General features: G+C 53.8%; 1 protein-coding gene across 4 annotated transcripts in view; it reads left to right on the top strand.

The window, feature by feature from the left end:
* Window positions 1-17391, top strand: part of UBE2O (ubiquitin conjugating enzyme E2 O) — a 58500-nt gene that overhangs the window by 35594 nt on the left and 5515 nt on the right. For 3 of the 4 annotated variants that reach the window (XM_036900213.2, XM_036900215.2, XM_036900216.2), the window contains exons 2-13: window positions 9135-9194; window positions 9316-9426; window positions 11429-11526; window positions 12057-12120; window positions 12788-12931; window positions 13376-13485; window positions 13615-13765; window positions 14009-14481; window positions 14929-15083; window positions 15317-15429; window positions 15513-15641; window positions 16338-16427. In XM_036900213.2, the coding sequence (XP_036756108.2) occupies window positions 9135-9194; window positions 9316-9426; window positions 11429-11526; window positions 12057-12120; window positions 12788-12931; window positions 13376-13485; window positions 13615-13765; window positions 14009-14481; window positions 14929-15083; window positions 15317-15429; window positions 15513-15641; window positions 16338-16427 (1698 nt within the window). The remainder of the gene's footprint in view (window positions 1-9134; window positions 9195-9315; window positions 9427-11428; window positions 11527-12056; window positions 12121-12787; window positions 12932-13375; window positions 13486-13614; window positions 13766-14008; window positions 14482-14928; window positions 15084-15316; window positions 15430-15512; window positions 15642-16337; window positions 16428-17391) is intronic. The other variant, XM_036900214.2, reaches the window with a different exon arrangement.

Here is a 17391-nt window from a genome sequence, read left to right as displayed (position 1 = left end):
GTCCCTTTTAGCTATTTCACCTCCTCCCTGGATGCCTTTAAAATGCCAGTTCAAATAGCCAGGATTTGGGGATGTGCATCGAAATCCCTTTAAGAACTTTTTCAGAATGCCCTCCTCGGGTCTGCAATTGGCAGTGACCCTGGGGCACTCCATCCTGATACCCTCTCTGTTATTAGCCAGTGTTGTGTGAGGACAAGGTGATGTGCACACAGGTCACCTGGAGACCTTGTGAACATGTGGATCCCAAGGCACCAGGGCTGGGGCGGGGACTGAGTCTGCATTTTCAACCAGCTCCTGATCAGGTCTGCACTGGAGTGTCAGCACAGCCCTAATTGCTCCAGGGGTAACAAGGACCATGTCTGTGGACCACACAATGCCAAACAAAGAAGGACAAGCTAGCAAAACCAGGGCTCTGGAGCCTTGGCGCTGGAGGGGCCCTGGGCAGGTTGCTTGCCTCACCAAGCCTCCGGCCTCCTGGGAATGAGAACAGGGGTACTGGTGTCTCCCCCATGGGGGTCGTGAAAGTAGAAAGAGGCCGAGCATGTGAGGTTCTTCCCCTGCATAGCGTGAGCTCAGTAAACGCCTGTCCATTCCCTGAAGAACCTGACATCAGACAGGTGGGGGCTGTGGGACTGGAAGGCAGTGTTAAGGCGATACATGTTCTGTGCCTGGACAGTTGGCCTGCTCCCTACTTCTTCCTGGATTCCTGGCAGCCCCAGGACCACAGCCTGGCCACAAGAACAGAACGTGAAATGAATCTGCTTATTTTTCTGCCTTTTAGTCACACTTCTTGCTGGGGAGGCCTTCTTTTGCTAAAGCTTCCCATCAGACCCTGCCTTCAAACCCAGGAATCTTGGGCTGTTTTACCCTTTCTAAAGCCAGGTTGGCATGCCTGGGGCCAAGACAAGGGGTTGCAGTGCTGGGTCCCTTCTCCAGGCCAGCTGTTGCCACTGGAGTGCATGTGCTGCATCCCAAACCCTACAGCATCTGCAGAGACCCAGTTCTTTCATGCAGGATGCGGGCTCCTGGCCACAATCGCCCGGTCCTTCCCCCTTATTTAGCAAGCAGCTGGCTCAGTCGCCCTTCTCTGACCCCTTAGGCAGGCTGTACCTCCAGGCCAGTTCAGCAAGCTGGCAAGATGAGGCCGCAGTTTCCAGGCAGTGATGAAATCATGCTGCATCGCCCGGCCCTGATTGCCAGCTTCTGGTCTGCGGCGTGCGATCAGAGTGGAAGGGATCCCTGGGGACGGCGCTGCACTTGAGGATTGCAAATGGTCTGGCCAATTTTCATACAGGGGGAAGGGGAGTCCCTTGCCTGAATCTCTAGACTGTCGTTCCTGTGCATCTTCCTGCCTTCCCCACCGGCCATCCAGAAGCAGGAATTTTTGTCCCTCTACCCAGCTCAGCAGTGTGTTATATAGAAATGTTTCCAGGTATTTTCATTTTGTTTCCCCATCTAAATGTAATTTCTTTAAAGCCGAAGCATGTTCCTACATACTTGTATTCTTGTCTCATTATGAACCTATAGAAAACACTCAGAAGCTATTGAATTGATTGATCTCAGCCTTTGGTGTTAGCAGGGCTTCTGTTGAAAGGTTTGGGTAGCACATGATTGACAGAGTTTTCTGATTGGAGCACCAATGCCTGCTCTCCCACATTTCCCGGCTGTTCCAGCTGCTCTCCCTCTCCTGCCCTAGGCACGTGAGCCCTCTGATCATTCGTGTTTTGGTGGTAAGACCTTCTGTCCTCAGGTGGGCGGCTTGCTGATTTCCGGGTTCTCAGGAACTTGACCACAAGATGGTCAACTGCTCTGAGAAAGCCCTTACACTGGCACTCCCCAGAATCACTGACTAGCCGTGTTCCCGAATCCAGTGTGAACTGGAAACTCGGGCTTAGGAAGAAGCTGGACGGGGAGCCCAGCTCCAGCCCGCAGCCAGCGCCACTTCCTGCCACTCCCAGCTTTACTGTTCTGAAAGCCAGCTTCACTGGCATTTTAAGTAACGTCCGAAAGAGTTGAAGCTCCCCAGCCCCACAGTGTCTTTGTGTGAACCTCTAGGTCCTAGGTCTTCTTCTGTTTGTTTTTGCTTCAGACTAGCTTCTGATGAGATGTGTCTCTCCCCTCGATGTAACTGGCCAAAACCTTAGCCAGAGAGAAACAGCAGAGCGTGCCGGAGGCTGGGCAGCTTAGGTATGGTGGGTGAGGGTGACCTGTCACAGAATGTACATTTTGTGTTGTGACCAAGGACACACAGGCATTGCATATGCAACTGGGAAGGTACCTCGCAACAGTCCCTAGCCTTGCTGTGTGAGCTGTGCTCAGATTTTTTTCTTCCAGTGTTGTCTGTGACCCACTAAATTGAGTTTATAACCCACTAACGGGCCACAACCACAGTTTGAAAAACACTGCTCTAGGGAGCATTCCATTCTAGAAAATTTGGAAAAAAAGATTTCCAAAGCTTTTTCAGAATTCCACACTAGGGGATAAACTTTCCAATCTGGCGTAAGTAGCTTCTTGTCTGCCGAGTGGCCTTTGCTCTGGAGGGATGGTTAAGGTTACTGGGCCAGCCTTCTCCCTCCCCACCCATCTCTGTGCTAGATTCTTGTGAATTCTTTAGAAGACAATGTACATTCCTTATTTTATATTTGTGTTGTTCTTTAGCCTTGACTCTATGGGAAGCACTTTAACAAATGGACCTAAGTCCTAGGTTTCAGCAGAGTTCCTGTTGAATGGTACCCTCTGCTTCAGCCCCAACCCCCAGCACTGAGTTGGGTTTCTCAGCCAGGGAAGCATCTATGTGGACACTCACAAACATGCCCCCAGTCTGTCCTGTGTGGTAGTGCAGCTGGCCTGCCCCCACAGTGAGGTGGGGGGCTCGTCGTGAACTGAGAAGCACAGGTCCTGGTGGCCGTCTTGGAGGGTTTCGTCGCGGCTGGGACACGCCCTTACAGCCTGACCACAAGATGGTCAACTGCTCTGAGAAAGTCCTTACACTGGCACACCCCAGAATCACTGACTAGCCATGTTCCCGAATCCAGTGTGAACTGGAAACTCGGGCTTAGGAGTTAGCCCTGCTAACACCAAAGGCTGAGATCAATCAATTCCATAGCTTCTGAGTGTTTTCTATAGGTTCATAATGAGACAAGAATACAAGTATGTAGGAACGTGCTTCGGCTTTAAAGAAATTACATTTAGATGGGAAAACAAAATGAAAATACCTTACATTTTCTCTGACCTGGAGTTCGTACATAGGGAGAGCCACATGCGAGTCACCAGCTCGTTCCTGAGCAGAAACCCAGTTCTAAAAGTCTGTTTCCATGGCCACAGTGCAGGCCGGGAAGCTGCCTTCCTGCCTGGACATCTTTACCATGGAAACCTTGTCCCCCGTGTGTGGCTAGGCCTTCGAGCTCAGGGATGACATTGGAAGAACTAAAGGAGCCTTCTTAAGTGTCTGTGACCTCAACTGAGGCAGGTGAGGCATTGGTTAGGAGGCCCTGGGGTCCCCAGCACAACTGCCAGCTGCATTGGCCTGTCACCTTCTCCAGTGGATCTAGGACTCACTCAGCTCAAGCTGGAATGGAGGATGGGAGGGGTGGTGTTTCTCAGATTGTTTTCACCCGGTGGGAAGCAGCAAGCCTTTAGAAATTTCCAGTGCTTGTCTGGCCTTGTATTCCTTTCAGGAATCTGTTCTTTGAATCCTGGCCTTGGTACACAGCCTAATTCCTGTATATGTCTGATAGGCCACTTCTCTGTCCCTCCCTCCCCTCTCCAGGCAGAACAGCTGGCTTGTTTTTCTTTTCCAAAGACTTTGTTTTCCTTGCTGAGCACCGTGAGGCTCCTGGGTATCTCGAGCCTCACTCAGCTCAGCTGAGGTAAAGCGTCGTACAAACCCAAATGGAGGACCACTGCGGGCTGCCCCGTTTCCCATTCACTCACCAGGAGCACCATGAGGGGCAGGCAGGCAGCTTGTCCTCACGACCTGAGCCTTTATTAAGCCCTGGTGGATGCCATGCACCATGCTGCCCCTTTTGTAATGGGTGCTGCTCCCAGCTGCAATGAAGGCTGTGGCACTGATAACATCACCAGCCCCCAGAAAAGACTGGCTTGGTTTTCCTCCTGTGGCACTGCAGGAGAGCACCCACATCTCCTACGTTTTGGCCTTCCCAAGTTTGACAGGAGATGACGGTGGGTGGGTGCAGATGCTTCGGCACCTTCAAGGCCCCTCCTTTGCCTTCTGTTGGACTCCTGCAGTTCATTCTCACCCAGGAGCCCCATTAGTAGGTGCTGGTGCTGCTGGCCAGGCAGGAAGCTGCCTTCTTTCTCTAGGGCAAGTGCTTGCCCTCCACCGAGCAGGCCGACCCATAGGGCCACCGCAGTCCTACAGGATGTGACATCCAAATCCACTTGCAGGTAGCTTCTTGTATCAGCTTCCTTGTGTTTCAATCTATTGATCAACCTTAGTTTGCCTTTTTCTGTTCTTGGAATATTTTCATACAGTGAGTTTGGCTTTCTCTAGATCAGTCAGGAGCAGTGTTATGAACAAGGGTCTAGACCACGAGTTGCAGGACCAGGTCATTGTCCGTGCTGTGCTGTAGTGGTGGGCCTCATGACTGCGGCTCAGAGGAGCTGTGGGCAGGCGGGGGGCAAGGGAGGAGAGTGGGCCTCCTGGCCAGGACAGAACTCCTTGGGGCTCCAGTGGCGGGAGATGGAAGTGCCCAGCCTCCCTGCCCATTTGTATCACCTCTGGACATGAGACACCTGTTAGCCCTGCCTTCAAGGGCATCCTTTCACCCACTGCTCCAGTGTGAGCCCCCGTCCTGGGAGGAGCCTTGGAGCTTCCAGCTCGACACTGTTTGGGGTTGGGTGGTTCTTTATTGTGGAGCCTGTACTCTGCACTGGTGGATGTTCAGTGGCATCCCTGGCCTCTCCCCACTGTGTACCAGAAGCCTCTGACCCAGTGGCCACAACCCACACTGTCTCCAGACATACCAGATGTCCTCTGGTAGTTGTGGCAGGGGGAGTGGGGGCCAGAGTTGCTCCCAGTTGAGAATGACTGGGTTAAGTGGTCTCCCTAGCCCTCTCTACAGCACATTCTCTACCCAAGAGCCACATGGTCCCTTTAACATTATGGTCCTGCATGCCCTCTGCTCAGAGCACCGCAGGGCTTCCATTCTCAGCCCTGCTGGCCTCCTTGCTGGCTGTCAACACGTAAGGCACACCCCACCCAGGGTCTTTATGGCAGGTCTTTTCTCTGCTTGGAAAGCTCTCTGTTGCACTCAGATCTCTGATAAAATGTCACCTTGGAGGGGCCTTTCTGACCGTCCATTTAAAACAAGTGACATGTGTTCCCCTCCCCCCCTTACCAGTCTCTCTCTCTCTCACACACACACACACACACACACACCAATATTGCCTTATTTTTCTGTATGACACTGGGCACTACTTGACCTGTGTGTCTGTCTGTCAGTGTCCCCCACTGCACTATAATGGAAGCCTCGTGAGAGCAGGGACTTGTCTCCCCAGCAGCACCTGGCATGTGGAAGGTGCTCAGTCATTGCTCCCATCAGGGAACCCCTCCATGAGGCTTGGCTCTCCTGCCCCAGTGCAGGAGTCAGAGCACCTCTCCATGGAGAACAGTTGTTTGATGCGCTTATCTCCAGAGCAGGTAGTGGGAGCAAAGTATGTTGGTTCTCAGGTTCCACCAGGTACGTCGCACAGTCATGTCACGGAAGTGTCTAAAGTAATGCATGTTCATTTTAAAAGCCATCGATAGCCCCTCCTCACTCAGAGACCTTTAACATTTTGGTGTGTGACCTTTTTTTCTGTTCAGGAATGTGTGATAGCTACAGCTCCCCCTCTGGAAATGTTAATAGTTCCCCACCTCAGAGATTGTTCAGAATTTTAGAGCTATAATGACAGTTGAAGTCCGTCCAACTCCACCCCAGATCCCCTCGTGGTAACAGTTTTTTAAAAAACTACTCTCCAGGTGCACCTAACAAAAACAACGTGGTCTTGTTCAATGACTTAGTTTAGATCCAGGATCTGATTGTTTTCCCGGAGCAGGCGCAGCGCCCTCCAGTGTTAGCACCCCTGGCTATCTGCTGCCTGCTCCTGGACCTTTCAGGTGGGCATGGAAGTGGGGGCTTCTTCCACCTGGAGCCTCAGTAGGTGCTTGGGGCCCTGACGACATCTGCCGTCAGGGGCCACAGCTCTGCTTTCCACACACTCCAGAAATGATTACAGCATTTATTGCTTTTTTAACCAGAATAATCACTGTCTGCTAGAATGTGCAGGCATGCCAGAAATTATGATTATTCTTTGCTTCTCTCTGCAGCTCTGGATACAGATGAGTTTTCTGTGTGGTTAAGAGAATAGACTCTGGAGCCAGACTGCCGGAGTTCAAGTCAAGCTCTCCCGCTCAGGAGCTCTGTGGCCATGAACGTGTTACTTGTCTTCTCTCTGTCTCTATTTATCTAAAAAACGGGAATGGCAATAATAGTATACTTACTTCACAGCATTGTGTAAGGTTTCACAGATTAGCCCAGAAAACTGCCTGGAGCATAATAAGCACCAGTTGTGGTCACTCCGAGGCAGGGCACTCCAGAGCTCCCGAGGCCCCGGGAGCACGAGGGTTCCTCCTGTGGGCACACCAAAAGCTTTCATAATGAGGGGAGCACATGGTGGGGGCAGAAGGAGGACTGTGGAAGGACGTCCGGTGGAGGGTACTCACCTGGAGCGTCCTCTAGGCTCAATTAGAGGAAGTCAGTGCCAGTGGGAGTGGGGCACAGGGAGTTGGCAGGGAAAGTTGCAAATGAGAATGCAGAGCCTTGCAAGTCGTCGTAAGCCCTTCCAGATACCCTTTTCTCATTTTCTAGAATTCCCAAAGGAGGGGAATATAGCCAGAATAGTGGCCACTACACCCCATCCTGCTCCCTGCCACCCCGACTCTGCTCCCAGCATTGTCAGGGCTTTGGAGAAATGTCACGCCATGTCATTGGAGATTAGAAGACCCTGGAGACTGGGCTTCGTGGTGGAGTGGAGTCATACCCTGGCAGGAGGCCAGGCACAAGTCAGGAGGGCCACATGCAGAGGCTGGCATTTGCTAGCCAGGCTCCTCCTCCCTGGAACACTGGGAACTGTCTGCCCTGCCAGTCTCACCTGCCAGCAGAGGTCCTGCAAAGGAAGGAAGGGGGAAGCCTGCCCCTGGCCCGTGGTGATGCCGGCTGTCACTAGCTGTGCTGTTCCTTCTTTAGCCTCATAACATGAGCTTCAGTTCCTGCTGTGTCCTCCGGAGTCCCATGGTCTGGGTGCAGTGAGGCTAGGCAGTGTCCCATCAAAGACCACTGATTTAGGGTCTGCCCCTGCACTGTTCTCTTCCTGTCCTGGATCCTTTCTTGGGGACGGACACAAACAGCAAGGGCGAAACGTGACCCACAGACTCGACTTGGCTCTCTTCTCAGGGAACCTGGGCAGGTGAGGCAGCCTGTGCCTGCTGTTAAAGCTCACCCCAGTGCTGCCATCCTCTCCACCCCACACAGCGAGGTCCCTCTCCCATTGGATTTCCTGTCACTGCAACTTGTAGTATCTATGGCAACTTGGAAAGACCTGCAGTTGTGGCTTTTTGAAGTCTAAAAAGGGAGCAGAGGTTTGAGATGGGTGGACAGCACTGAAAATACCACGTTCCAGACCAGAGATCTGGGCACAGAAGGCTGCAGGCTGGGAAGTTCTGTGCAGTAGAATAGTGGCACTGGCATCTCAGTACATCTTAGCAGAGGTCCATGTGACCCCTCGTAGCCTCCTGGGGTCTTTGAGTAGACGTAAGAAGAGCTTGAACTCAAGGGTCTTCAGCCTCTGCCCTGGAAGCCGTGCAGTCATGTGGTGTGACCACAGTGGCGTTGCTGAGCACTTACAGTGTGCCAGGTGCCCTGGAACTCTCCCTCGACTACTTTGAGGTGGCTGCCATGACTTCCTGTTATACGTGTGGGCATGAGCGATCTGCCTGAGGTTTCAGAGCCAGCACAAGTGTCTGGCTCAAGGACCCCCATATTTAACTCCTGGGCTTGCTTCTTCCAGATCACAGGCTTGTGTTCCCTGTAGGAAAATTTCCCCATTGGTGACAGGACCCACTGCTTCCCCTTTACTTTTTTGTAAGTCGTACCCTACTAATAGAGTTTCAGTCATCACTGCCGAAATGTCATGACCTTGAGGCAGTATCTTCCCTTTCAGTGATCAATTCTCCTGCCATGGAGGTGACCTTTCCATGCCCCAGGGTTTGGAGTGGAGAGAACGTGATCTTGGGGAGTCTCTGGTCGGGTGTTGCTTGAGGGAACAGCAGTTCCATGCCCTGTTTTGGGGTGCTGAAGGTGCCCATCCAAAGTTGGTGGGCAGTCACAGAGACCCAGCCATGACCATGACTCTGAAGAACTAGAGGAGCAGCCCCAGTTGGGGATCCATCTCCCGCCTGGGCTCCTGGAGGAAGACCAAGTGCCTAGCAGAAGGAGGGGGCAGCTGCTGGGAGGCCCTGGCTGTCTTGGAGGCGCTGCTGCAGGGTGTTCTTGGAGGGATGGGCCAGGTGCCGGCCGTGCGTCTGGCCAGCCTCCCAAAGCTGGCTGTCCTGAGAGTTACTCAGCAGCCCGCAGTGCTCTGCAGCGCGCTAGATAAGGAGCACGCTGTGGCTGGTCTGGAAGGATAGCCCAGATTAGAAGGTCGTGTGGGGTGATAGCGGCTTCAGGGTGACCCACAGAGCCCCGAGTCATGCTCCTCCTCTACCCTGCCTTCCTCAGCACTCCTTAGCTGGTCAGAGGGTGCTTGCAAAAGGTAGAAAAAGGATTTCACTCTTGCTCTCTGTAGACAGGCAGTTAAATCTCAAATTTAAATGAGGCTTCATGTAATCTGTCTGTTAGCCACACTTTTCAGTATAATGAAGGTCACCTCCAGGCAGCATAGTTTGCTTGTGGTGGAATTTGATAGTACCTGGAATTCTGTCTCTTGATCTGGGTGCTGTTAGAGGGCTGTGTGCAGTTTGCCAGAATCACTTAGCAAAATGTCTGCACATCCTCCCTCACTCAGAGGTTGGGAGAAATGGATCCCCTAGTGACTACAGAGGCCACTGTCTCACTCACGTGTTTCTTATGCAGCTGAAACTGGAGGACCGCTCCGTGGTGCCCCGGGATGTGGTCCGGCACATGCGATCCACCGTGAGTCCTGCGTCCCCATCCCCACCCCTGCTTGGGGGTTGCCTGGGGATTGTCTGGGCTGGGTCTCCCATGGTGGCTGGCGCTGTGTGCCTGCTCGGGCTGCATGCCTTCTCCTTCGCAGGACAGTCAGTGCGGCACAGTGATAGACGTCAGCATCGACTGCGCCGTCAAGCTCATAGGCACCAACTGCATCATCTACCCTGTCAACAGCAGGGACCTCCAGCACATCTGGGTGAGCGGCCCCACTGCCCTCCCTTGTGAGTTCCTTCGCGGCACTCTGGCTCTGTCCTGCCAGCCCAGGGTACGGTACCAGCCCAGCTCAGGCGGCAGAGCATGGCAGTTGGCCCTTGTGGCTGCCTCGTGGCCTGGACACCCCTGCTTGTGAGTGAGCCGCTTCAGCACGGGGTCGGGATACATCCTTACGTCTCCAGTGCAGGTTGCTGGTGTGGTTTTCTTTGCCCGTTTCCTTTCTCCCCTAACACTTTTTTTATTTTTAAATAAATTTCTCTCTCTTAATTTATTTTGTTAAGTGATTTCGAACACCAAAAAGTGGTAAGTTCTGTATCTCCCTGCACATCAGCTCACCTCAGCTGGTAGCACTTACTCCCTCTGCTTCATCACCTTCCTTCCCTTCCTTCATCTCCTCTTCTGAGTCTTTTTCTGAAACATTTGAGAGCAAGCACAGGTGTGATGCCCACGGACGCCAAATACTACAATACATATTTCCCCCAACAGCAACATTTTCCCATCTAACCGCCATTCAGGCCCCAGTTTAGGAGTCAGCATGGATGCCTTCCTGCCCCGTCGCAGACCCCATTCCGTGGTCCTGGCACTGTCCTTTGCCCTCTCAGATCCAGGATTCTATTCAGGAACACACTTTGCATTTAGTTGCTGACTCCGATCCCTCCAGCCTGACATAGTTCCCCAGTCTGGCTTTGTCTCTCATATCGTTCCACTGGGCGACCCTGAGTGGGGATGATCTGACGTTTCCTCAGGCCCTGCCATCTTGCCAGGACCACCCCAGAAACTCTGCAGAGCTCTTCCCTGCCCATCATGTTCAGAGCACCGTGGGGACGTTCACTCTGATCCCTGGTCATATTGGTGTCGGCCAAGCCTCTCCACCACAGTCACCATTTACCCCTTTGCCAGTGATTGTATCTTATGGGGAGATATTCTGCAATTGTGTCAGGAACCGGTAACTTGTCAAACGCTAAATCCACCACATTAGCCTCCAACAGTTCCCCCCGATGTGACCAGCAGTCTGATGGCCACTAAACAATGATTTTTATGGCTCCCTTCTCGTTTTACTAGGTAGTATTTCAATGTATGGAAGAGCTTCACCTTCTATCCCGTTGATGTGTTCATTTTGTAATTTAGTGTAGATTCAGTCCTGTTTTACTGAATTTTGATTGTAATCTTTCACTACCATTATTTATGTTGTTGCTTTAATTATCCCAAATTTGGCCAATAGGAGACTGTTCAAGCTGGCATCTGTGTCCTTTTGACATGTCCCATCTTCTTTTTTTTTTTTTTTTTTTAAGCACTTTCTGGCTTTCCATCTTGAATTTTTTTCTTCTGTAGCCCTGAAATCAGCCATTTCTTCAAGGAGCTTTGGTTCCTTCAGAGGAGAATGGTACTTTAAAAACCAAAATTGAATGCATGCCAGGTATACTAAATACTGCAAGGCCCTTTTCAGAACAGGAATATGCATGTATGTATTTACATGTCTACACATCTAAACTCATCAGTACCTATTCTACATATACATGAAAGTATAAGAGTCCATCCTGGTACCTCCCCTTCCATTTTAACACCTCCAATTCTTTCTCTCCTTACCTCGTTTACATTAGTGAGTACTTACCCTACAGTGAGAAACTTGGCTCTTGATATCCTCATTATATTTATTTACTTAAATCACTTTACTTGCTTGTCCAGGTAGCCAACCTCCACAGCCCACTCCCAGCCAAGAGTCCTGTGTCCTTGGGTGCCACCAGGCCACTGCATGACTCTCCCATCACCACCAGGCAGTTCCCTGCCGCCTCCTCCTCCACACCGGGAGGGGGACCTACAGTGCAGCTTAGATCCTGGGGGAGCCTGGGGCAGGGGTCATTTAGGGCCAGTGGCCGACCAGTCCCTGTAGTCAGCTATCTAGACCCTTCCTCTCTGTCTCAGTGAAACAAAGAGGAATTGTTGCCCTGGACACCAGTGTCATCTGCCCTCCCCTTGGTTTGCAGCCGTTCATGTATGGGGACTACATTGCTTATGACTGCTGGCTGGGGAAGGTCTATGACTTGAAGAACCAGATCATCCTGAAGCTGTCCAATGGGGCCAGGTAATCTCACCACACAGGAGCCATCTGCCCGGAAGGGCAGCTGCTAGAGCTGGGGAGGAGGGTTATTTTCCTATGGGGCCTGCGGTGACAGGTATCCTCGAGGCCATGGCAGGTGCTGCTGACATTTGGGACCTTGCATCTCAGTGCCTGGCCCTGGGCAGGTCTCCTTATCATACTGGCCAAATTCTCTCATTTGGTTTCTGGTTTCTGGCTCTCTTTTGACTTGGAGAAAGAAGCATTATCATTCAGAATATCTGCTAGGGGCTGGTGCTTTATTTTAGAAATTATTGGTAGGGAGCACTCAGACATGGGGTTCGGGTCTGCTTTGTTTTAGAAGAGTTACTTACATCATGCAGAGGCTGAGCTGTGGGCAAGGGACGAATTGGGCTGTTTAGGGCATGCCGATGGACTGACACCTCTGCATAACTCCTTCGATACCGATTAGCACCCACTGTGTCCGGGCTGCCACACCTCCCCTGAGGCTCAGTCATGGTGCCGGGAGTAGACCAAACCCTTGCTCACTGTTTCAGGTGCTCCATGAACACAGAAGATGGTGCCAAGCTCTATGATGTCTGCCCGCACGTCAGTGACTCGGTATGTCTGCTTCACACAGGCAGGCTCGAGGGTGGGGGTGCCAGTCTCGTGTTCCTCAGCCCTCTGGGCTGCATGGGAAGGAGGGTGACTTAAAAAGAGCTTGTTGCTGGCCCACGCTAAGCTCTGTTTCTAGGCAGAGTGGTTTCCTAGAAAAGGGGTGGCTGTGTACCAAAAGTCTGATAGTTTGGGTGTGGGCAGAAAGTATTAGAACTTTGCTTTGCGTTTTGTTAACTTTCTTTCTCATCTTTTAAAAAAAATCTCCAGTTTTCTGTCTTAGAGTATATGTAGTATTTTACTGTAATCTCATGTTTTGGAACAGCAGTATATACATTAAGTATGTGGGGGGTATATGATCAAACAGGCTTGGGAACCCCACCCTTAGAGCGTCCGTCCTCTAGTGTCACCCCTCGACCAGCAACATTGGCCTCAGAGCTTGTTAGAAACCGAGTGAATCAAATGTGCATCTCAGTAAGATCCCCAGGTGACTCACATGCACCTTAGGTTTGAGAGGTGCTGATCTGAAACCTCAAGTTTGTTTTTTAGTGCATTGGAGGGGTGCAGGTGTGGGGCAAGCAGGGGGCAGGCAAGAAGTGGGGGGTGCAAAGAGCACCATCCCCTGAGGAGGCACTGCTCACAGGGACTTTTCCTTCCACTCCAAATCCTGCAGGGTCTCTTCTTCGATGATTCCTATGGATTCTACCCGGGCCAGGTGCTTATCGGCCCTGCCAAGATCTTCTCCAGCGTCCAGTGGCTGTCTGGGGTCAAGCCTGTGCTCAGTACCAAGAGCAAGTTCCGAGTGGTGGTGGAAGAGGTAGGGGCTGGGGGACAGTTTTGGGGTGGGGTGGAATCCTTGACCTCCTCACTCTGGAGCTGAGCTTCTGACCCACGTCTTCCTTCTTGCTCTGAGGGCTAAGCCCTGCTCCTTGGCATCTGGGCCCTGGTGATCTGAAAGGGCTTTGAGGGTGAAGGGAACCTAAGCTCTGGTCATGGGGTGACCAGTAGGGAGATGTCCCCCAGCCTGGCTGACCCAGGCTGAGCAAGGTGGGAGAGCGGCGAGTGGCAGGTACACTGGGCCCCGACAGTGGTGATCCCAGGGTGTGGCTTTAGTTGTGGGTGGGGCCTGCTCCGGCGGTGTCATACTTGGATCTACAGTATGAAGACCCACTTCCTGCTCTGGAGGTTAGGTGGGCTCTGGGCAGTTGCTTAAAGAGAGAACTGTTAAACCTGCTGACTGTGTCCCACCCACCGTCCCCAGGTGCAGGTTGTAGAACTGAAAGTCACGTGGATTACCAAGAGTTTCTGTCCAGGGGGCACGGACAGCGCAAGCCCCCCACCCTCCATCATCACCCAGGAAAACCTAGGCAGGTGAGTGGCTCCACTGTGCTGCCCACCCCAATGCTAAGGGCACACCCTGAGCAAGTCTCTGTGCTGAAGTCACAGGTGCATGGGGACCAAGAACACTGCTGGCCCAGCCCCCACTTCTCTCCCTCCCAGGGTGAAGCGTCTCGGATGCTTTGACCATGCTCAGCGGCAGCTTGGGGAGCGCTGTCTGTATGTCTTCCCAGCCAAGGTAGAGCCGGCCAGGATTGCCTGTGAATGTCCAGAAAAACACTGCGCCCAGGGGGAGGGCTCTATGGCCAAGAAGGTATGTCCTTGGGGGTGGGGTTGGTGGGCATTTGAGGAACTGGCCTTGAGCCATTTCCACAGCCAGGAAGGCCAGTCTGTGCTTTAGGCCTTGGGGGGCAGCCTGATGACCCTTGCAGGCTACTTAGGTGTGTATAGCGGTCCCCACCCCTAGGGCATCCTCTAGAGCCCGGGTGTCCCACACCCAGAGTGGGGTGGGTCAGCCCCGCTGCTCCCCAGCTCGGGCCTCTGCTCTGCCCTGCAGGTGAAGCGCCTGTTAAAGAAGCAGGTTGTGAGGATCATGTCTTGCTCCCCGGACACCCAGTGCTCCAGAGACCATTCCACGGAGGACCCAGGCAAGAAAGGTGGGGCCAGAGCCAAGAGTGAAGTGGGGTCCGCCAGCCCTGAGGAGACCCCTGATGGGTCCTCCAGCCCGGTGGAGATGCAGGATGAGGGCACAGAGGAAGCCCAGGAGGCGGGTGAGCACCTGCCCCCTTTCCTGCTGAAGGAAGGCAGAGACGACAGACTGCACTCCGCAGAGCAGGATGCGGACGACGAGGCCGCCGATGACACGGATGACACCAGCTCAGTGACCTCCTCTGCCAGCTCTACCACCTCCTCCCAGAGCGGCAGCGGCACGAGTCGCAAAAAGAGTATCCCCTTATCTATCAAGAACTTGAAGCGAAAACACAAGCGGAAGAAGAATAAAATCACTCGTGACTTCAAGCCGGGGGACAGGTAAATCCAGAAAGGGCACCTCTCCCTCCTGGCTGAGTGTCCAGCCTGAGACTGACCCCTCTGTGCCTGTACACAGTTTGCAGGCCCTGTAAAGGCTCAGTTGTGCAACCAAGACGACGTAGGTGCCCAGGGTTGGCCCGGGTGGAAAGGAGAGATCTGGGAGGGGGTGTAGGCAGGGATGGTGGTACTGGCCCCAAGTCTGGCCTCTGGGACCACCACACTGACCTGAGCCCCAAACAGGGTGAGGTCAGAGATCGCAGCATGGGAGCTGTGGGTGAGCATCTACTGACCTGTTTGTCTTCTTGCCTGGGACTAAGAGTTGCAGGTTACCAAACCCACAGAGGTGGCCAGGTAACCAGGGGCTGGGGTGTGGGGTGTAGGAAGAGCACCAGTCCTTTTCTCCTGTAAGTGTTTTGCACGGCCTCTCTCACTGGTCCCGCCCCGCAGGGTGGCTGTGGAGGTGGTGACCACGATGACCTCAGCAGATGTAATGTGGCAGGACGGCTCTGTGGAGTCCAACATCCGCTCCAACGACCTCTTCCCCGTGCACCACCTGGACAACAACGAGTTCTGCCCCGGAGACTTCGTGGTGGACAAGCGAGGTAATGCGGCCTGGGCAGGGCTTGGGAAGGATGGGTCAGAGGTCTTGGGGTCAGGGAAGAGATACCCTGGGATGGTGACTCACTCTTCCGGGGACTCAGGGGCCTTCTCTGGCCTCCACTGACCTAGCCAGGGAAAACCGGGGTCCTGTGTCCTGCTATGGCCGAGTCATAGTGGGTGACAGGTGTACCACCAGGCTCCTTAGCTGGTTGTGCCCCCTCCTGTGGTTCCCCAGTCCAGAGCGGTGCAGACCCCACTGTCTACGGCGTGGTGCAGTCTGGGGACCATGTGGGCCGCACCTGCGTGGTGAAGTGGTTCAAGCTGCGGCCAAGTGGAGACGATGTGGAGGTGAGTGTGCAGGACCTGCTTGTAGGTGGGCTCTGGTGGGCTGGTGCAGGGTCTCTGGGCTCACCACAACTCCTGTGCCCCAGATGATTGGAGAAGAGGAAGACGTGAGTGTCTACGACATTGCCGACCACCCTGACTTCCGGTTCCGCACCACGGACATTGTCATCCGCATTGGCAATACTGAGGATAACGCTCCTCACAAGGAGGATGAGGTGCGGCTGTGCTCCCACTGCAAGTGCACGTGCCCGGTGGCGGCTTCCCCTCCTCCTTGGCAGCTGCAGTCCCTGGTTCTGCCACCAGGTGGCTCCAGAAGACAAGACCTGGGAGTCTGGGCAGCACTTGTCCCCTGCCTTTCCCAGGCCAGCAGCTGCCGCAGCTCTGCACCCAACCTGCGCACCTGTGCAGGGACTGGCCTGCTTGCCAGGGTCAGGCTTCCATCATGAGCTGCTCCCCAAGCCCTACTGGTCCCTTTTATCAGGAAGCCCAGCTCCTCTTCCTGAGTGCTGCAAGCAGGCGGCAGAGTGCTGCAGGGGCATGGGAGGGCCTGGGGACATGGCATCTGAGCTGGGCCTTGGGCCTTGGAGAACTGGGGGAATGTTGGGTGGGGTCAGGCAGTTTCCAGGCAGAGGGAGAGCAGGAGCCCAAGTCCTGAGGAACCCCATCCTGGGAACGTCGAAGCCCACAGAGACCAGAATGCTGCAAGCAGGAGGGGACTGGGGGGCTGTGTCCTGGACTGCCAGGTGAAGGAGTAGGAGCTCGGCAGGCCCACGCTCAAGACTTAGAAGCCAATCCCTTCTCTTCTCATGGCCTCGCTCTTGCCACGCCTGTTGGAGCTCCCTAGCAGAGGTGCTCAGTCCTCACCCCTCCCGGAGAGCTGCAGCCTTGACCCTGTCCCATTTGCCCTGCAGCCATCAGTTGGCCAGGTGGCCCGTGTGGACGTCAGTAGCAAGGTGGAGGTTGTGTGGGCTGACAACTCAAAGACCATCATCTTGCCCCAGGTAAGACCCTGCCAAAACTCTGACCGCTTGGCTCACAGCTGTGGCAGCTGGGCTGGGAGCCGTGGCCCATCCCCGGTGCCTGCTCAGGGAATGGGAAAGACAGGCTCTCGGATCTTCCTGGCGAGGGAGTCTTATTTTGGGTATTAGGGTATCAGGGAAAGCTTGAGAAAAGGGTGGTATTACATGCAAAGCCCCAGGGAAGGGAGTTAGGAGGACAGAGGAGCAGCCCACAGATGGCCCCCAGCTTGCCAGGTGTGTGTAGATTTTCATGAGCATCTGGTTTGCCTGGATCCCCATCTCACTATGCTAAGAAAATGCACGTTACTTTCTATAGGAGACAGAACCTCTCCTACCATCACATTTAGGGAAACTTTCACAGGTCAGGGAATGAAAGAAGAGTCCCTGCTGGTGGGTTCTGAGCAGCAAGGCTGTTCTTAGTACCGTTCTTTTGCCCCCTTGTTCAAGCTGATCCTTACACCCCAGCTCCCCTCTCCTAGTGTCTTAATGGAGTGGGGGAAAGTGTGGTTCACCCCCTCATCCCAGCAGCTGCTCCAGGTACACAGGAATGGGATGTGGCAAAGTAGCTTTCTCTCCCCTCCCCTCCTCCTTCTGTCACATGTTGCCAGCCCCCCCGTGCAGCCGTCTTTACAAAGGCCACTGACCTGAGTCCTCTAGGGGTAGAACTGGATTTGCCCCAAAGGGCAGATGCTGACCAGGACACACAAGAAGGCTGAAACTGGCCATGGGCTGAGGCTTCTGGGCCTGCTGGCAGGTATGGGGCAGACAGAAACACTTCCAGAGACCTAAGGACTACCTAGGGCAGAGAGGCCCAATTGCAGAGCCCAGAGCAGTAAAGGAGCAAGATGGAGGGGCTGCTGAGGCCTCGGTGCACCCCTGCACTCTCAGCTCTGAGGGTTGGGGTTCCCCGGAGCCCAGCAGAGCTCCTCTGAATTACTGGCACCTG

This window comes from Manis pentadactyla, chromosome 4 (genome assembly GCF_030020395.1).
Source record: "Manis pentadactyla isolate mManPen7 chromosome 4, mManPen7.hap1, whole genome shotgun sequence".
In the NCBI taxonomy this organism is placed as follows: Eukaryota; Metazoa; Chordata; class Mammalia; order Pholidota; family Manidae; genus Manis; species Manis pentadactyla.
Note: the sequence above shows the minus strand (reverse complement) of the source record. Positions and strands in the feature narration are given on the sequence as shown.